The 19,514-nt window shown below is 45.8% G+C and overlaps 1 protein-coding gene across 2 annotated transcripts; it reads left to right on the top strand.

The window, feature by feature from the left end:
- The first annotated feature begins 308 nt into the window (after positions 1-308).
- LOC6622079 (uncharacterized) lies at positions 309-18,679 on the top strand. 2 transcript variants are annotated; one of them, XM_002046989.4, is made up of 14 exons: positions 309-481; positions 7,576-8,061; positions 8,120-8,247; positions 11,001-12,087; positions 12,451-12,614; positions 12,678-13,841; positions 13,909-14,039; positions 14,109-14,467; positions 14,533-14,678; positions 15,352-15,461; positions 15,519-15,652; positions 15,711-17,530; positions 17,593-18,251; positions 18,315-18,679. In XM_002046989.4, exons 2-14 carry the CDS (start codon positions 7,732-7,734, stop codon positions 18,458-18,460), a joined length of 6,378 nt encoding a protein of 2,125 aa, XP_002047025.1. In that variant the 5' UTR covers positions 309-481; positions 7,576-7,731; the 3' UTR covers positions 18,461-18,679. The 2 variants fall into 2 exon arrangements, with proteins under 2 accessions (XP_002047025.1, XP_070064218.1); XM_070208117.1 differs by lacking the exon at positions 309-481 and adding an exon at positions 7,304-7,388.
- Positions 18,680-19,514: the final 835 nt, after the last annotated feature.

Below are 19,514 nucleotides of genomic sequence, written 5' to 3'. Positions count from 1 at the left end.
CATCCGTTGGTGTAACGGATATTTGGGAGAAAAATGTCATTGCATAAGCTTGGGCCAAATTCGGCTTTGTTTTATTTATATTTAAATGTATACTTTTTATTAACACATGCTTCTAGGCAGTTGACATATGGCATGAAATACAAAGCGCCGCTTAAAATTTTGTGCCCATTACGTTGGTCGGCTCTTTTTATACGTAACATCTGCTTGGCAGTAAAAGCTCTCAGTACAATTTCTCGCTCTCTCGCTCTGGAAGTTGTCGCTCTTTGCAGCGTATGAAAATGCGACTTTCGTCCTAGGCGCTCGTTCATTCTCATTCGGTCTTTTGAAGGAATCAGTCGCATTCTGAATCCATCGGACGTTGAAAAAATAAACTAAATCGAAGTGATAAAAGCAAACGGATATACTGAAAAAGTTTTTCATTGTGTGGTTAGTGTGAAAACAGTTTAACTGCAGCAACCAACAAAAAGCGTGTGACGGAAAAGTAATGCAATCCATGTTTAGTTTAATTAAAAACAAAAGTGAATTTTATTAACTTACTGATTATTAACCAAATGTTGTGCATTAAAACTGCGATGCCCGCATAATGATTACCCACACTCTTCCAATTGGGAGTTTGCGGTTGCAAAAATCGATAAATTTCACACAGACGCGCATACACACACTTGCATGTAAATATGTATACAAGTTGAAGTGAAAAGAAGTAAATTAAGGGGGAGCAGAATGAAGTAGGCGCTGTAACAGCCTACAGCTGACAGTTTCGTGCATACATTTAGAAACTCTTTAGTGGATTGTGTGGACTCAGCATTAAATGGGAAGCTATTAATAGATACTCCTGCAGTGTGTGCCCATTATGGGATTTGAAGTGATTACTTAATGGTTCTTTATTTATGGCCGGCGCTGTGATAGCACAAGCAAAGCTTTCCCTTTACCCGTCCTGCCGCAAGTCCACCGCCCTTGTCGTTGGCTAACTGAAGTTGACTGTTCTATCTGTGTAAACGCGCGCGTGTGTGTGTGTGTGTGTGTATGCTCGTTCAGCTTCTGTATGTATTTGACAATATTTATGCTGCTCCACCCCTTCCTCTGTTGCGTGCTTATTCGCAACGTTCTACGCTTCGCTTGACTATTATTTTATATTTTTCTCTTTCTGCTTTCTTGAATTCTTTGCACGCGACGACGACAACGACGACGCCGACAATAACTACAGCTTGTTTCGCTATCTTGCCATGTGCGCGCCAAAGCTGTTCCAGAGCAGACAGCCAGCCTGCTCTACTGCTCCGCTTCAAGGTCAGTGTAAGGTTAGCTCTGCAATTGCGTCGCACAGGCCATGGCAGTGATTTTGCTGTTACTGCTGCTCTGTGCGTTGGTCGTTGTCAATGTTGTTGTTATTTTAAGCATCAATTGGGGCGCTGGCACTTACTGTGTGCCCAGCAACCATAATGGGCATGACAACGATCCAGTGTGTACATATGTATCTACTTACTTATATACATACATAGCTAAACGTATGTACATATGTATTTGGCTTCTTGCGCATCCTTCGTCAAGCATTTTGACATTCCTCTGTGTGCGCCCTTCTCAACTTAATTTGTTTTTTCATGCCTTAGCAGCCTCCCACAGCGTCGACGCTGACTGCGGCGGCTTATGTACGTGACGTAGGCGTCAAAATGTCGCTTGTGTGCAACGGTTTGTGTGTGTTATTTGCGTTGGGGGTGTGTAAAAGCTCTGCTGGTACCTTTCTACGTCACTAGTTCAAACTGCCCTTTGACATTTATCTTTTGTATAAACAACTGCACGTACATATCACAAACACATTCACACTTTCATATACATATATAGCTACCCTGTACGTGGGAGTAGCTCTCTCTGTCTCTCTCGCTCTATTTCACTGTCGCTCGGTCGCTGCCTTATTGCGCTGTAGCCGTTTTGCAGCATCTCGCTCTTTCCCTCATTTTGCTCTCTTTACGTAAGCTTACATAATCAGCTGCAGACGACGCTTGTTTTATTTTTATAGTTCTTTTCACGCTGCCAAAGGATTTCAAGTGCACTTCAACTGAAAGGATAACAATGTTGTCTTTGTTGTGCAGCTACTTTCTGGGCCTCTTGAGTGTGTGTGTGTGTGTGTTGCCTATTAACAGCAATAGCATAAAAGCCGTTTAAAAGCTAATGGCTGCTTCACAGCGCATATCCCTTTTCATATTATTTAAGCTTAAACCGGTTAAAGGCCGAACCCGTTATTGTGCGTAGAACAGAAGCAACAATTCTTTATGGATTCACATGAAAGGAACAATTCTTTATGGATTCATTTAATTAATCTTCATATGGAAATGTTTAGTTATTAACTTTTCCCATTTTCTAAAGAATTTCAAATTTCCGGTTTTTATTGCAGTTACAGGTGTTGCGATCGCACCAGCTGCTGCCGCCCTTCAAAGTCAATTTTAGTTTTATTCCAATTACTCGTGCGAGTGTTGATTGGCTGGCGAATTGAGACAGAAATTGGATACGTGGTTTGTGGTTGGGCGAGGGGCGCCAAAGTCACCGCTGGCAGCTCGGTGAACGGTTCAGTGATTTTTCCAGCGGAAAACGTGATAAAATGCTGCCCCAATTGCGTCGTAAATGAAGCATCTGCTTGAAGTATGCCAAGCAAAATAGCAACAAATACTTATGATAACAAACTATTATTATTATGTACAATTGTTTTTGTTATTCTCGCTATTGTTGTTGTTGTTGTTGTTGTTGTTGATTGAGGTGCATTTGTTGACGCCAATTTCCTTAATTGACTCTTACGCTGCACTTAATGCCCTTTGATTTATATGGCATTATGTTTTGCTCTTGCTCTTGTATAACAATGGACGACTATGGAGCGCCTGATCGATTCGCTGTTGCTAGGATTACGGCGAACCCACTGATAAGCGCTACCACGCTTCGGACTCTTCCACTTGCATGCTAGCAAATCGAATCACGTGACGTCAGCTGGCGAGTCACTGAAGTAGCCCGCGACCGCACCCACTTCCTTCACCCTTCAATTCCCCAAAGATAAAGGGCGAGTCGTTACGTTTCAAAATGGAGCTGAGTACCCCAGCTGAAGGCTGGACAACTGATGAGCCTCGTTGGAATGCAAATGGGCCAGCTGGAAAACGGCGATGTTTGTTTATTGACCGTAGAATGCAGTTGCCATTGGCTAATTGGCGGTCGCAGCGGTCCGAGGAGCCCCGCCGCACCTTGGCCAGAGCGTCTATAAATAGAGACTGCACGATATACATATATACTATCTGGCGTACACTGAAAGAAATTTCTTAGAAATATGATTTTGAAAAATGATCTAAGTAGCGAACGGAACCTTGAACAGATCGAAGATCGGTCCTAACTCTTTCACACTTTATAATAGAACGCGAATAGATCGTGCCTCTAGCCGGGTCCGACCTGCTATTAGCACAGCACTAAATATATGAATCTCTCTCTCTCTCTCTCTCTCACTCTCTCTCTATGTATATGCATGAGATATATATATTTACTGTGCATCTATATGGTCTACATAAGTACTTACATAGAACTATATAAAAAGAAATTAGCACACATAAACGAGTTTTTACAAAAACAAAAAGTCGTCTCGGTCTGGATTCCCAGACTTGGGTGTAATGCAAGCGCACATGCCATACCAAAAAATATACAGTATTCAAGTTAAATGTAAAGCGCAATTAATTCCCCAACGGGGACCGTAAATTGTTATGGAAGCAAAAGGTTTGCTTTCTCAATGGATTACAATGCATTTGCTAATTAACTGCGGACGGGGCGGGGCGGGGCGGGGCTAACAGCTTGTGTCGTAATGTCTCGATAATGTAAACAAATTGTAACTATTTTTAAATCTTGTGGATTTAAGCTTAATTGGCGCTATCTTCGCCCCCCTTCCCTTTGCCCGTTATTAGTTTGCACAGTGCACAAAGTGCACGGATAAAGCACTTGTCCATAAAAACTGGGCATGGCCAGCTCCAATAAAACTGGCGACTACTTGAAATACGCGTCTGATAAGAAGCCAACGGTAGCCCCGTCGAGCCAGATAATGCGCATTTACCAATTTCATATCGTAAATAGTTAAAAATTGATTGGGATTGGTTTGATTTATTTGGGATTGGATTGGATTGTAAATTGAAACCTCTAAAAACGAATCCGTACGGCTTTTTTTTTTTTACTGTACGCAACACGAAACCTCTGTTAAGTGGACACGCGACATTCCCCAGTCACAAAATCAGACAGTTTTTTTTTTGTTTTGTTTATTGTTTATCGCAAATGATATTATTATTGTGATTGTTTAACATTAATACGCTGCGAGGTTATTGAAACTTGTTGAATTCTTCGTAATCGCAACGTTTGTTTATATTATAAATATATATCATAGGCCACAGATACATGTATATATATATATATATATATGTGTTATATATATAGAGTCTGCCACACGCGGCTGGCGTGGGACCTGCCTATCGCTGGGACTTTGAACCGACGCACTGGAAGTTTGTCCCCCTCGTCCCCCTCATCGCCTCCTCGATTGTCAGACTATTTGTGTATCTCAGATCTTGTATCTATTCCCGTCTGTGCATTTGTTTGCGGTTTTTCGAACTGTTTACTTATGTCGGCATAATTTTTTATTTACATGAAGATACAAATATTTAGGCAATTACTTCAGGTAACCGAGATTAGAAATGAATACTAGCCAGAATATATGTTATGTCTTGGACATATTTTCTGTTTAGTTGCTGCGCTATTTCAGACGTCATTCGATTCTATATATATATATATATGGGACAGATCTTGTTTTTAAGTTTTAAAATAGAATATATATGAATGACGTGAGTGTCAAACTTATGTACAAGGAATATTTCTTTTGGTAGCAAGTGTTTTTTTTTTCCAAGCATATCTTTAGAAGATACAATGGATAATCTTAACTCTAGCTATAAAGATAATCAACCATCATTGCTTGAGGCAATCATTGTCATAAATCCCGTTTGTGACTATTATCTTTTGGGTTGTCGCTTTTATAAGTAATTCTAAAACTTTTCCATTGCGTTTTTTGTTCCTCAATTTGGACTCCGTACACGGTCCGACCTACATCACGCCCACATTGGCTACACGCGCTTCTTGCAGGCCGCTTATCAAATTTAAACAGAAGCTCTATAAAATTCTCATTCATAAAATTGGTCTATTTTTAGTTGAAATACAGCTTCCCCTCGCTAACACGCCTTTGAATCGTGCAGCATTATCAATTGGCCGATACAATCAATCCAATTGGGGGCCAATCAATCTTTGCTGAATTCCTCTAACGTTTATTGCGCACTTTGTGGAAAGGTTCAGTGTGCCAAAAAACCCGTCGAACCCGTGCTTGGAATGGGTCTTATCTTCGAGCTGGGAGAGTCGGCGGCAAAGGTGTGACAAAGAAATATTATAAATTAAACAAAAAGCACACGTCATTTCACTAAAATTAGACAGCTCGACTACGAGCTGCCCTGTATTTAACTTCCAATTGAAACGAAACGATTTGAAGTAACAAGAATTTGCCAAATCTACATACCCTTTGTGCGACTGGGCCCAGGGTATGCAGTTAATGAGCCATACTGCCGCCGCCCCCCCCTGCCGCAGACACTCGCAAATCACATGTTAGACACCTGATACTAATCGCAGAACTCCCGAAAAAAAAATAGAGAAAGAAGCAAAACAAACAATCAGACGAATATTATCGCGCCTTGGCTGCCAAAAAAAAAACCGGTTCTGTTTATGGTCGTAGGTCTCTCTAGTCTAGGGTCTAGAGAGTATATAGTGCGAGTTTATTTCACCAATGTGTCACCGTCTTGCGTCTCCGTCGCAGCGTGACGTAGTCCTCCGGCAGAGATAAGTTCGATCGTGCTCTTGCCGGCCGGCTGGGACTTTGACCAATTCGGATTGAGCGTATAATTCACGAGTCTGCCAATGTGTGGGTTTCGTCTCTGACTGCTTTATGAGCAGTCCAGCAGATTGCGAGATTGACAGACTGACAGATTGACGGATTGATAGTACGTATCGGACCAAGGCAGGCGATGCCACTGGAGCGCTGAACTTGTCCGCTTATCGGCGCTAGTCCCCAGCATTGATTAATTGGTTTTTAGAGAAACCTATAAACACATACACACACACATACGTGGTATATACACATACATATGTATGTAGATATCGAAACTGTTCTCATGCCTCGCCTTCTGTGTTCGGGCTGCAGACAATTTCGTGTCTCTTTTTCTCTATCTCTGCGGCGCGTGTTATGGAAAATTTTGCGCGATTTTTATCGTTGCGAATTTTTTTTCCATGTGACAAACAAATTTGCATTTCGTTATAAATAGATGATTATAATTTATCTGCTATATATAGAGGTCTTTATAAATTCATGCTAACGAACAAATAATGTGAATATTAAAATGCATTTTTAGCTAATGTATTTAGGTGAAGCTGAGGTTGATAAACCCAACATCCAATATACATACATATATAAAGTAAATGAGAAATTCCATATATTTATACAGTTAATCTGCCTTGATTTAATCTGAGAACTACCTCTGGAATCCTGACAAACACGTAAACTTTAAATACATGAATATAATTAAAAGTGTGTTTTTATTATTTCTCATTTACTTTTGTTTCGTAAAGTTTGTTTTCATTTTCAAGCTCTTAACCATAAATTACAATATTTAAGGTCCTTGTTATTGCGCTTAATGCATTTAAAATTGTTGTTTATGAATAAAATGTTGTTTATATGCGGTGCATATAGGAATTTAAATTTTAAATGTGCCCGTTGCGCTCGCAATAAACATGTGCTGTAACTGATCGATAATAAATAATTATAAATAACGTGTACTCGACAATTTGATAACGTTAAGAAGGCGTGGCGCCAACTTTAATAAAACTGTATGTTTGTATGTGTGAGTGTGATGAGTGTGGCTCGTTTGAACTATCTTTTATTTATGAAATAATCAAGTCAAGATTGGCGAAATTGCCGCAAGTGCACATAATTTTTACGCAGCAGCACTTTGTCTCCGCCTTTGGAGAGAATTGCCGACTATTAATATTCGATAGGCAGAAGAGCAGAGAAAGAAGCAGATGCCAATGCGAAATGCACTAAAAATCTTACTTAGAGAGCGACGCATGCAAAAACTAGTGCATGGGGCGAGAGAGAGAGTGAGAGAGAGTTAGATAGTGTAGGAGAGCGCAACAGTCGATCTGCTCTGCTCCGGGCGCTGCCGCCACTCGGCAGACGTACACTCTTGTGGGTTAGACGGCGGTGCGCTCTGCTGTCGTCGCTCATTCGCTTGTGAGCAGCCGTCAGTGTCGCGTGTGCCCCAACAAGCGCTGTGTGAAATAAATAATTTGAGGCAAGCGCAATAATTCTAAATGCATATTTGCATGCGTGCGTGCGTGCGTGTGTGTATGCGTTTATGTGTATGTGTGTAGTGGTGTGCGTGCATGCAAATTTGGTGCAATACAGAAAGTTTTAGTGAAAATTTGTGTTAATTCACGTTGTACAACAACAATTGTTAATTCTTTTTTGTTCTTTTACAGCAAATACAACCGCGTTTTCTGTGCTAATTCAAGTGTTTAACCAAGTGCAAGTGAAAACACCAAAAATCAAGTAAAAACAATTGCAATATTTAACGAAGAGCAACGCAAAGCGAAAAACAAAAAAAGTTTAAGCAAGTGCAACGGTAACAACGTATAATGGCACCAATTACCACTGACAATTGCGAATTTGAATGTGCAACAAGTGTTGATAGCAGCATCAACGGCAGCCAAAACAATAACTTTGAAAACGATATCGCTATCGATATCGATAACGATAACTTTGTGAGCAACGCGTCGAATGTTTCGAATTTGAGCCAAGTTCAAGCCGAAGATCATGTGGAGCAGGAGCAGCAGCAGCAGCAGGAGAAGCAGCAGCAGATGCCATGGGAGGCACCTGGCAAACAGGGACTTTACGATCCGCAGAACGAGCACGAGGCATGCGGCGTGGGATTCATTGTGGCCATCGATGGCAAACGCTCTCACAAGGTAAATTCCCCATTTATAAACAATCTTCATTTCTATAACTCTCTGATTCTTTGCACAGATTCTACGTGATGCCCAGACCCTGTCAGAACGGATGAATCATCGCGGCGCCTGCGCCTGCGACAATGACACCGGGGATGGCGCTGGTGTCTTGGCTTCCATTCCGCACGGACTCTATGCCAAGGCTCTGTAAGTTCACATTCTATGCCCGAGTGGTGCAGGGAGGCTTGGGGGCGGACTTGGCAAAGTTACAGCTTTGCCGGCTGCCATTGATGAATGTCTCGAACAGCGGACACATAACATACGTCAACCATGTTGACGATGTGCGCGATATCGCGGCGATCTCGTGCGCGAAATACAAATTTGTTGTCTATCAGCAAGGGAAATACCCTGTAACAATAGCTGAGGGCATTACAGCTAAGTCAAGTGCATTAGTCAGGCGGTTAGCAGAAGCTTACAACTGGGCGAGATATAGTTGTATAGTTCTCTTCAAGCTGAGCCAACTTATCTAATCATTGGGTTACTTCGAATAGCCATATTTAATTAATATTTAGATAAGGCTTCTCAACTTATTTAACTTGAATAGACTTTGAATAGGCCTAGGAGTTGTAAGTGTTATATTTCAAATGCATTGCAATTTTCTGCTAAAATATACCCTCCGACATGCTCTATAGTCTTTCCGGCATGTAAGGGTATTTAAGCAATCACCTTTCGCCTACAATGTTCTACATGTTATTTTGTTATTTACAACTGAATATATATACACATATATATATATATATATGTGTGTGTATGTATATTTAAGTATACTCGTGTATTTGCCAGCGCTGTTTGCTTCATTGGCTCGGTCTCGACACAGAAATGAATATAATAAAACATTTCAGGCACATCAGGCGAGCACGTCAAAAATAGTTTGCACACCATCCATTGAATATTCCCATAAGCATCTAGAATTATTTCAAAATTTCTCTTTGCGCTTGTTTTTATTGCCATTTACGTTTTTGCCGCTGTTGTTGTTGTTGTTGTTGTTGTTGTTTTTCTGGCCCGATACGGGTTTTAAGTACTCGTCACGCTCAACTTGTATTCACCAAATACATATAGATATATAGATATGCATATATATATCAGACAATTTTGGATTATATTTACGTAGAAAGTTGTGGCTGGGCACAATTTGCAGGTAATTACTTTTGCGCAATTATTCCAAGGTCTGTCAAATATGACACATGAATTATAACAAGACAATATGTTTACACAATAATGTGTTTTTATATTTATATATTTGGCTTGTTGCTTTTGAACTTTGCCTTTAGATTAGATATACACAGAGAAGCCCTCGGGGAATATCAAAAGCGAAAGTGCTTCTGATTAGACAGATAATATCTGTACTATAAAAAGAAGGAGGATTTTCTTACTAGAAATTGGAACTACATTTATTAAACGATATGCGATTATAATTATAACTGATCAAGGTTGTCCTCTGAATTGCTTCTGCGTATATTTTTAAAAATGTTGTTAATTTAATCTGCGATTAATCCTTACTCATTTTGGAAAGAAAGTTGAACTTAACTTGTTTTGCGGCCATTAACCGAGCGTTGAGTATAATACATTTATTATTATTGGACATTTATAGCTACACAAGCTATTTAGGCTGATAATACCCTTTAATTTGTATATGATGATAGAGCATGACAATTAAAAACAATCTCCAGCAGTTTAGCTAATGTTTAGCACATTCTAAAAATAGTTGAAATATTTTTGATACTCGACTAAAGCAAAAACAAGAGAATGTCCAGCAAAAACAAAAGGCCATAAATTTTGTTAAATTAGCGCCTAGACGCGGCCGCCTAATTGTTATGTCTAAACGATTTTGTCGTCGCGCGACAGGAAACCTGTGAAATACACTGCGAAAACAAGTTGAAACTCGCAGCAGTCACGCACGTGCCGAGTGATTGGGGTTGGGATTGGGAGCGGGACGAGGAATGGCCGGCGAGCAAGGCTTTTGTGGGATGTGGAGCAACAAGTTTTTCTAATGTCAAGTTCGCAAAACGCAGACATGAGCACATGTTACGCGAACTACATGTGAGCCCGGCACCCGGGAGCTCTCCCAACCCGCAGCTCGTGCGAAATGCGCCGCTGAATGACAAACGGACAAACAGCCGAGGCTGATAATGCGCCATCTGTTTCGTCATTTTGACGCAATGGACGCAATCGCAGACCCAATGAATGGCGATAAATGAATGGCAACTGACACGACAGGGTAGACAATTACGGCGTAAGCGTTTAATTCAATTCCCTATAAAAAGCCGCGCAATTTCAAAGCCCCCCTTCGATGATTTGTATTGAATACACTGCAAGAAAGTTATGGCTGCTTTGACAAATGAAAGAAAGTCAATTGAATATTGTATAGAGTGCAGCGTACTCTGACAAATATTTATGGGTACATTATTTCAAATGGATTCTCTATTATGAAATTAAATAGAATTTAGCATAGCTTGCATCAACTCAATCAACATAAATTTGATCAATCTATTTTATCATTTGCTTAATAAGACTAAGAAAAAAGACAGCAAGTGTTTGACATAAATTGCTTTAAAGACTCAACATAAGATTTTCATGTTCTTTATAATTTAAGCTTGAGTGTAGAGCCCAGTACATGTAGAGGAAAAAAGATATACTTGGCATATATAATTTACTACTCGCAAGACTCTGTGAATGTTTATAGAACTTAGTATAAATCATCAAAGTACCATTGAATATATCAATATATATATTAAGGCACAATTTCTCTCAGTGCATCTGCTTTATTTAAATGCAAATAGACTACGTCTAATTTCTTGCAAGACTCAGCATAACTTGAATAGTCCAAATGTAATTGAAAAGTTTCTCATTTTCGCTCAGTGTATTTATTATGTTCTAATGTTGATCGTTTATTTTCGCAGCGCTGCACAGGGCGTAACCTTGCCGGAGCTGGGCAACTATGCCACGGGCATCTTCTATTTGGACGTAGCTCAGCACGCCTCCGCCGAGTCGGAGTTCGATGAGCTGGCCAAGAGTCTGGGCTTGTCGGTGCTCGCCTGGCGCACCGTGCCTGCCAATCAGCAGGCCATCGGGGTTGTGGCACGCAAGTCGGAGCCGTTGTCGCGTCAGGTGTTCGTCGCCCGTCCCGAGGGCACGGACGAGAAGTCGTTTGAGCGTCAGGTGTTTGTGCTGCGCAAGCGTGCCAGCCATGAACTGGCCAAGCCGGGCAGACGCTTCTACATCTGCTCCTTATCGGATCGCACGGTCGTCTACAAGGGTCTGTTCACCTCGGATCAGCTGTGGGACTACTACACGGACCTGCAAGATCCCGATTTCGAAACCTATATGGCGCTGGTGCATACGCGCTTCTCCACCAACACTTTCCCCAGCTGGGAGCGAGCTCATCCGCTGCGCGTCCTGGCCCACAATGGCGAGATTAACACGCTGCGTGGCAATGTGAATCTGATGAAGGCGCGCGAGGGCGTCATGCAGTCGGAGCTGTTTGGAGAGCAGCTCAAGAAGCTGTATCCCGTTGTGGAGCCAAATCTGTCCGATTCGGGCTCCTTCGATTGTGTGCTGGAGTTCATCACAATGGCCAGCGACCGTTCGCTGCCCGAGTCCGTGATGACCATGGTGCCGGAGGCCTGGCAGAACGATCGCACAATGCCGCAGGAGAAGCGCGACTTCTATCAATGGGCCGCCTGCGTCATGGAGCCCTGGGATGGCCCGGCCCTGATCAGTTTCACTGATGGACGTTACATTGGCGCCGTGCTGGATCGCAATGGACTGCGTCCGTCGCGCTTCTATGTGACCAAGGAGAACGTGCTGGTGATGGCCAGCGAGGTGGGCGTCTACGATGTGGATCCCTCCCAGGTGACGCTTAAGAGTCGCCTCAAGCCCGGCCGCATGCTTCTGGTGGACACCAAGGAGCAAAAGCTCATCCAGGACATTGAGCTGAAGGCGCGCATAGCCAAGTCGCGACCCCACTCCGACTGGCTGCAGCAGAAGGTGAGTACCGTGGCTCGACCAACCAGGTCGATTCCCAACCAACTCTGACACGCCAGGCACATCTCGACACGCACATCTTGACACGCATTTGGTGATTGTTTATAATCGTAAATCTCTGTAATTGTAATTGTTGTTGGTCTCACTCTGTCCATTTCTCCGCCATGCTCACAATGTGATATAATCGCTCCCATAATAATAACGTGGACTAATCCAGATGGTGAGTTGTCGGACCTTGCGCCGAGTCGCGTAGTCGTTGTAGAAATTTTGTTGCTTTACGTTGGGTTGCATCGCATGTCCTTGTTCCACAGCTGCTCCAAAAGAGTGTTAGCCTAATCCCATTTTCAACTTGTTACCGCCCATCAGATCACGCTGGACGAGATCCGCAATGCCAATGTACTGAACACGCCCATCGTTGAGCCACCCAAGCTGCCAGCCTCGCAGCGCGGCATCTTTGATCCGCGTCTCTCGCTCTTCGGCTACACCACGGAGACGGTCAACATGCTGTTGATACCCATGTTCCAGAACAAGTAGGTGCATCCTCACTCTCAATCCCTAGCATGCCCTAATCGCTGTCTTTGTGTATTTTGCAGAAAGGAGGCACTTGGTTCCATGGGCAATGATGCGCCGCTCGCCTGTCTCTCCGGCTATCAGCCTATTCCGTACGAGTACTTTAAGCAGCTGTTCGCACAGGTGACCAATCCACCAATCGATCCATTCCGCGAGAAGGTTGTCATGTCCATGCAGTGTCCGCTTGGACCGGAGGCGAATCTGCTGCAGCCGTCGGCACAGCAGGTGCATCGCATTTGGCTACCGAATCCCATACTGAGCATTCCAGATACCCAGCTGCTCAAGCGCAACACGCACCGTGGCTGGAAGACCAAGGTCCTGGACATTACATTCCAGTACAGCGAGGGCTACCAGGGCTATCTCGATTGCATCGATCGCATCTGCCGCGAGGGCGCCAATGCCGCCCAGGCGGGCTACCAGCTGCTCGTGCTCTCCGATCGTGAGGCTGGCTGCAACGAGCACGTTGCGGTTTCTGCGTTGCTAGCGCTGGGTGCACTGCATCATCATCTGATCGAGACGCTGCAGCGCATGAAGGTTGGCATTATTGTGGAGACAGCCGAGGCGCGCGAGGTGCACCACGTTTGCGTCCTGCTCGGCTATGGCGCCGATGCCATTTGCCCCTATTTGGCCTTCGAACTGGCCCAGGCGCTGCGCGATGATGGTGTCATCGGTACGGACGTCACCGACAAGCAGATCTATGCCGCCTACGCCCAGGCCATTGACACGGGCATTGCCAAGGTCATGGCCAAGATGGGCATCAGCACGCTGCAGTCCTACAAGAGCGCCCAGATCTTCGAGGCGGTGGGCTTGGGCAACGAGGTGATCGACAAGTGCTTCCGCGGCACCCAGAGCCGCATTGGTGGCGTTACCCTCGAGATACTGGCCAAGGAGGGTCTCGAGCGCTTCCAATTGACCTATGGCAAGGTGTCACCCGATACGCGCATTCTGCGCAATCCCGGACAATATCATTGGCGTCACGGCGGCGAGGCGCACATCAACGAGCCCTCCTCCATTGGCAGCCTGCAGGAGGCGGCCGTCAACAAGAATCTGAGCGCCTTCGAGGCCTTCAAGAAGACCACCCTGGAGAGCGTCAAACAGTGCTGCCTGCGTGGACAGCTTGAGTTCGTGACCGATCGCCAGAAGATTGACCTAGCCGAGGTGGAGCCGGCCAGCGAGATTGTCAAGCGGTGCGTAACAAGCTCTTTCTATTCCAACTGATCTTTACTCTAATTAACTCTTCTCTCTCTCTTCTAGTTTCGCGACTGGCGCCATGAGCTTTGGCAGCATCTCTTTGGAGGCGCATCAAACGCTCTCCATAACCATGAATCGCATCGGGGGCAAGAGCAACACCGGCGAAGGCGGTGAGGACTCCGACCGCTATCTGAGTAAGTCCCGGCACTAAGAGTCACTTCCTCAATTAAAGCTAATTCTGTTTCCATGTTTTTCCCGTGCAGATCAGGATCCGAATAACAGCCGGCGTTCGGCCATCAAGCAGGTGGCTTCGGGTCGCTTTGGTGTGACCGCCTCGTATCTGGCCAATGCGGATGATCTGCAGATCAAAATGGCGCAGGGCGCCAAGCCGGGCGAGGGCGGCGAGCTGCCCGGTTACAAGGTGACCAAGGACATTGCCAAGACGCGCAAATCGGTGCCGGGCGTGGGTCTAATCTCCCCGCCGCCACATCACGACATCTACTCCATTGAGGATCTGGCCGAGCTGATCTATGATCTCAAGTGCTCCAATCCCAATGCACGCATCAGCGTCAAATTGGTCTCCGAAGTGGGAGTGGGCGTGGTAGCCTCTGGCGTAGCCAAGGTAAGTTCGATAACTGCTAGACAAATAAAGATAGATGCCCTAAATGTCAAGCTCCATTTTTGCAGGGCAAAGCCGAGCATATTGTCATCTCTGGCCATGATGGCGGCACCGGCGCCAGCTCCTGGACGGGCATCAAGAATGCCGGACTGCCTTGGGAGCTGGGCATTGCAGAGACGCATCAAGTACTTGTTTTGAATAATCTACGCTCAAGGTAAGTTTCCGACCAGCAGACCCCTGGGCACATCCCCCCAACCCCCTATTGTTACTAATCATGAAAGAAACATATTACTGAAGAGCCTGGTTATCCAGATGACAGCGTTGGAAAACGTATTGAGATTTAACTCGCATGAATTCAGTTTAAAGACAAATGATCGAACGATCGCGCTGCGGATTGTTACTGAGATCCGAGTATAAATGGCTGACCGGATAAAGGAAAGTGATCTATATATATGTCACCACGCACATATGCATGCATATAATTCGATGTCGTCGTTAATGCTGCTGTGTTCCATGCTCAAAATTCAGTCAATGATCGTGAGATCGCTGGATAGATCGAGATATATATTAATATACATAGCCTGATTGCTTACACTTTCATCAACACACACGTCAAATTTATACCAAACACTGACCAAAATGATATCGATAAAGATCCGCTCCGATCCGATCTGATCCGATCTGAACCAATCCAATTCGAAACGAAACGAACCGAACCGATCGGTGCCATCCACTCACTTGCTCGCTCGCACGATCGTCGCGCCGCGCTGTGCTCCATTCGTAATTTCTTCTCATTACATTGAATTCTATTCGGAATATCTAATTAACATTGCATTCCCTTCCATGTCATATCTTCCCACTACCATGGATCGCTTGCGGCCGTGCAGGGTGGTCGTTCAGGCGGATGGACAACTGCGCACGGGCTTCGATGTGGTTGTGGCCGCGCTGCTGGGCGCAGACGAGTTTGGATTCAGCACGGCTCCCTTGATTGTCATGGGTAGGTAAATGTCGCTCAGTAAACAATCCTCTCTAATCTTTGATATCTTCGCTCCAGGCTGCACCATGATGCGCAAGTGTCATTTGAACACCTGTCCCGTGGGCATTGCCACACAGGATCCAGTGCTGCGCAAGAAGTTTACCGGCAAGCCGGAGCATGTCATCAACTTCTTCTTCATGCTCGCCGAGGACGTAAGTATTACAGTTAACAAACGCCGAGCGACATCAGCTCATGATTTTGCTCTTTCAGATTCGTCAAATCATGGCCAATCTGGGCATACGCAAGTTCCAGGATCTGATTGGACGCACCGATCTGCTGCGCATGGCCAGCCAGCGGGACACCAAGGCCAGCAATTTGGATCTCAAGCTGCTGCTGCAGCCGGCGCTGGAACTGCGTCCGGGCACCAACATTGTGGGCGGCTCCGTCAAGCAGGACTTCCAGCTGGAGAAGCGTGCCGATAACCAGTTGATAGAGCAGGCTCAGCAGATCTTCAACGGTGCCAGGGACAATATCACCGTCAAGATGCCCATACACAACGAGGAGCGCGCGTTTGGCTCGACCCTGAGCTATCACATCGCCTGCAAATATGGCGAAGCTGGCTTGCCCGCTGGCAAGAGCATTGACATCTTTTTGGAGGGCTCGGCTGGCCAGAGCTTCTGCGCTTTCCTCGCGCGCGGTGTCAACGTGACCCTCAAGGGCGATGCCAACGATTATGTGGGCAAGGGCCTCTGTGGCGGCAATATAATCATCACACCACCCGACACCGTGCCCTTCGAGTCGCATCTGAATGTGATCGCGGGCAATGTGTGTCTCTATGGCGCCACCGAGGGCACCGCCTATTTCCGGGGCATTGCCGCCGAGCGGTTCTGTGTGCGCAATTCGGGCGTGACCGCCGTGGTGGAGGGTGTCGGCGATCATGGCTGCGAATACATGACTGGCGGATTGGTTGTGATCCTGGGCTTGACTGGACGCAATTTTGCAGCAGGCATGTCCGGTGGCATTGCCTATGTGTATGATATTGATGGTTCGTTCAAGCCCAAGGTCAATCCGGAGTCTGTGGAACTGCTGCCGCTGCAACTGGACGAGGATGTGGCTCTCGTGAAGCAGCTGCTGGCTGACTTTATTGAGAAAACCGACTCGAAGGTGGCCAAGGAGCTCTTGGATAACTGGGCGCAAGTGCAGTCCAAATTTGTCAAGGTCTTCCCGTACGAGTACCAGAAGGCGCTCAAGGACATGGCCGAGCAGGAGGCGGTGCAACAGCCCGCCAAGGTGGCGGCCATCGAGAATGGCAATGGCAAACACGAACCGCACATCAAGGACATCGAGGAAGCCATTCAGGATGTGGCCCTGGAGCAGAAGCGTGCCGATCGTGTGCTGGACAAGACGCGCGGTTTTGTCAAATACAAGCGCGAGTCGGCTCCATATCGCGATGCTGGCGAGCGTCAGCAGGACTGGAATGAGGTCTACAATTTCCCTCATGTGCGCAAGAACCTCAAGATGCAGGCCGCCCGCTGCATGGAGTGCGGTGTTCCCTTCTGTCAGTCCAACTCGACGGGCTGCCCGCTGGGCAACATCATACCCAAGTGGAACGATCTGGTCTTCCATGGTGAATGGCAGGAGGCACTGCGTCAGCTGCTGCAAACCAACAATTTCCCCGAATTTACGGGCCGCGTTTGCCCGGCGCCCTGCGAGGGCTCCTGTGTGCTGGGCATCTCGGAGCCGGCGGTGACCATCAAGAATATCGAGTGCGCCATCATCGATCATGCCTTCGAGCAGGGCTGGATCAAGGCCGAGATACCAGAGACGCGCACCGGCAAGCGTGTGGCCATTGTGGGCTCAGGTCCATCCGGCCTAGCAGCTGCCCAGCAGCTCAACCGTGCCGGACACTTTGTTACGGTCTTTGAGCGCAACGATCGCGTTGGCGGTCTGCTGCAGTACGGCATTCCAACCATGAAGCTGTCCAAAGAAGTGGTCAAGCGGCGTGTGGATCTCATGGCCGATGAAGGCATCGAATTCCGCACCAATGTGCACGTTGGCAAGGACACCAGCGCTGAGAAGTTGGTGGAGAGGTATGTAAAGTAAAGGGAATTCTAATGGAACCCTTGCTAATCCTTCTTTCTAACAATTTCAGCTATGATGCCGTGTTGCTGACCACGGGCTCCACCTGGCCTCGTGATTTGCCCTTGGACAATCGGGATTTGCAGGGCATTCACTTTGCCATGGAGTTCCTCGAAGCGCAGCAGAAGAAGCAGCTGGGCGGCAAGAAAGACATCATCTCGGCTGAAGGCAAGGATGTCATCATCATTGGCGGCGGCGACACCGGCTGCGATTGCATTGCGACCTCGCTGCGTCAAGGCGCCAAGAGCATCACCACCTTTGAGATATTGCCGGAGCCTCCATTGAAGCGTGCCGACGACAATCCCTGGCCGCAGTGGCCCAAGGTATTCCGCGTGGACTACGGCCACGAGGAGGTGCGTCTGAAGTGGGGCAAGGACCCGCGCCAGTACTGCACCACAACCAAAGAGTTTGTCGGTGAGAATGGCCACATCAAGGGCGTCCACACCGTCGAGGTGGAGTGGACCAAGACGGAGACTGGCCAATGGCGCATGCAGGAGGTGGCCGGCTCGGAGAAATACTTTGCTGCCGATCTAATATTGCTGGCCATGGGCTTCCTTGGACCCGAGAAGACGGTGCCCAGCGAGCTGGGCCTGGAACTGGATCCGCGCGGCAACATAAAGGCCTGCAATGGACAGTATGGCACCTCGAATCCCAAGGTGTTCGCAGCGGGCGGTAAGTTGACTTGGTCGAGTCACAAGGCAACACAGCGCACCCCTTCAATATTCTGTTTTACAGATTGCCGGCGCGGTCAATCGTTGGTGGTGTGGGCCATTACGGAGGGTCGTCAGGCGGCGCGTCAAGTGGATTCTTATCTGACCGGTTTTCCCAGCGGCTTGCCCGGACCTGGCGGTGTCATTGATCCCACAGGCCCCAGGTTCTAAGTACCTGATGATGCTGGCGACGATGTGGATGTGGATGAGGAAGAGGAAGTGGATGGTGATGCGGGGAGTCTGTTTGTGTGTGCGTGCGTCGTCCTTAGCTTAGAAAAATTCGTGTGTTTTCGCTCGAAAACCAATTTACAATTTGTGATTTTTATTTTCGCGATTTTAGTTTAGTTAACACTAAAAAGACTTGAGTTTTTTTACACTATTAAACACGTATTCCTTTTGGTTTTATTTTATGCGACGCCACGCCACGCCCACATGGCGCTGCTGGCCAGGCTAGCCGTCGCGATGCCCTCCAAGACGATGTTGCAGATTGAGTCAATTACGAGTGCAAATCGAAATGTTTCGGAAATCCCAAAATTCTGGGGCTAAAACAAATATCCAAATTCAAGGACAATAACTAGAAATTAACCGTTGCCGCGTTTTGAAAACCAAAAAAAAAAAAAAACAAAAAAAACTATAATATCATATAATAGATATGCGTTTGTGTTTCATATCGATATCGTACTTATTTGATTTATATTTCGTGAGCTGTTTAGAAAAATTGGTATGCTGATTCTTCCCCAATTAATACAAATATTTATAGCACTGAAAACATATATATGTAATCGTCTCAGCTTATATCGAATTGCATTTGTAGATGTTGTTCGTTTTTTGAGCTACAGCTGATCGTTAATTGCAAAGTACCTACAAACGATTTACAATATGTAATAACAAAATAAAAAGAAAATTTGAATTTTCAGAGCCACATGTTAAGTGTCCTCTACCATTATTAATCTATATACATAAATATATACGAACAACTTAATTATGCATTACAATATATACCTTCTGTATACAAACATATATATGAAATAAAATGGTGAAGTATTAAATATATATTAAAGTGTTGCAAGCAAAAATCAAAGAGCATTATTTGGCATTCAAATGTTGGCGCTCAAATGTTAGCTGTTAAAAAGCTCACTGCTACATCACCACCCGATACATCGATTTCATTTGAAATATCGTTTACGTGACTATCGACTTTTCCGAATCGATGTTACCTGCTGTC

The sequence above is a fragment of the Drosophila virilis genome, chromosome 3, assembly GCF_030788295.1.
Source record: "Drosophila virilis strain 15010-1051.87 chromosome 3, Dvir_AGI_RSII-ME, whole genome shotgun sequence".
Classification (NCBI taxonomy): domain Eukaryota; kingdom Metazoa; phylum Arthropoda; class Insecta; order Diptera; family Drosophilidae; genus Drosophila; species Drosophila virilis.
Note: the sequence above shows the minus strand (reverse complement) of the source record. Positions and strands in the feature narration are given on the sequence as shown.

Excerpts from the sequence above, each read along its gene's own strand:
- LOC6622079 (XM_002046989.4), top strand. The coding sequence starts at position 7,732 with ATGGCACCAATTACCACTGACAATTGCGAATTTGAATGTGCAACAAGT. Across the intron at positions 15,653-15,710 it reads TCTTCATGCTCGCCGAGGAC|ATTCGTCAAATCATGGCCAA; the intron begins GTAAGTATTACA and ends TTGCTCTTTCAG. Across the intron at positions 18,252-18,314 it reads CAAGGTGTTCGCAGCGGGCG|ATTGCCGGCGCGGTCAATCG; the intron begins GTAAGTTGACTT and ends TCTGTTTTACAG.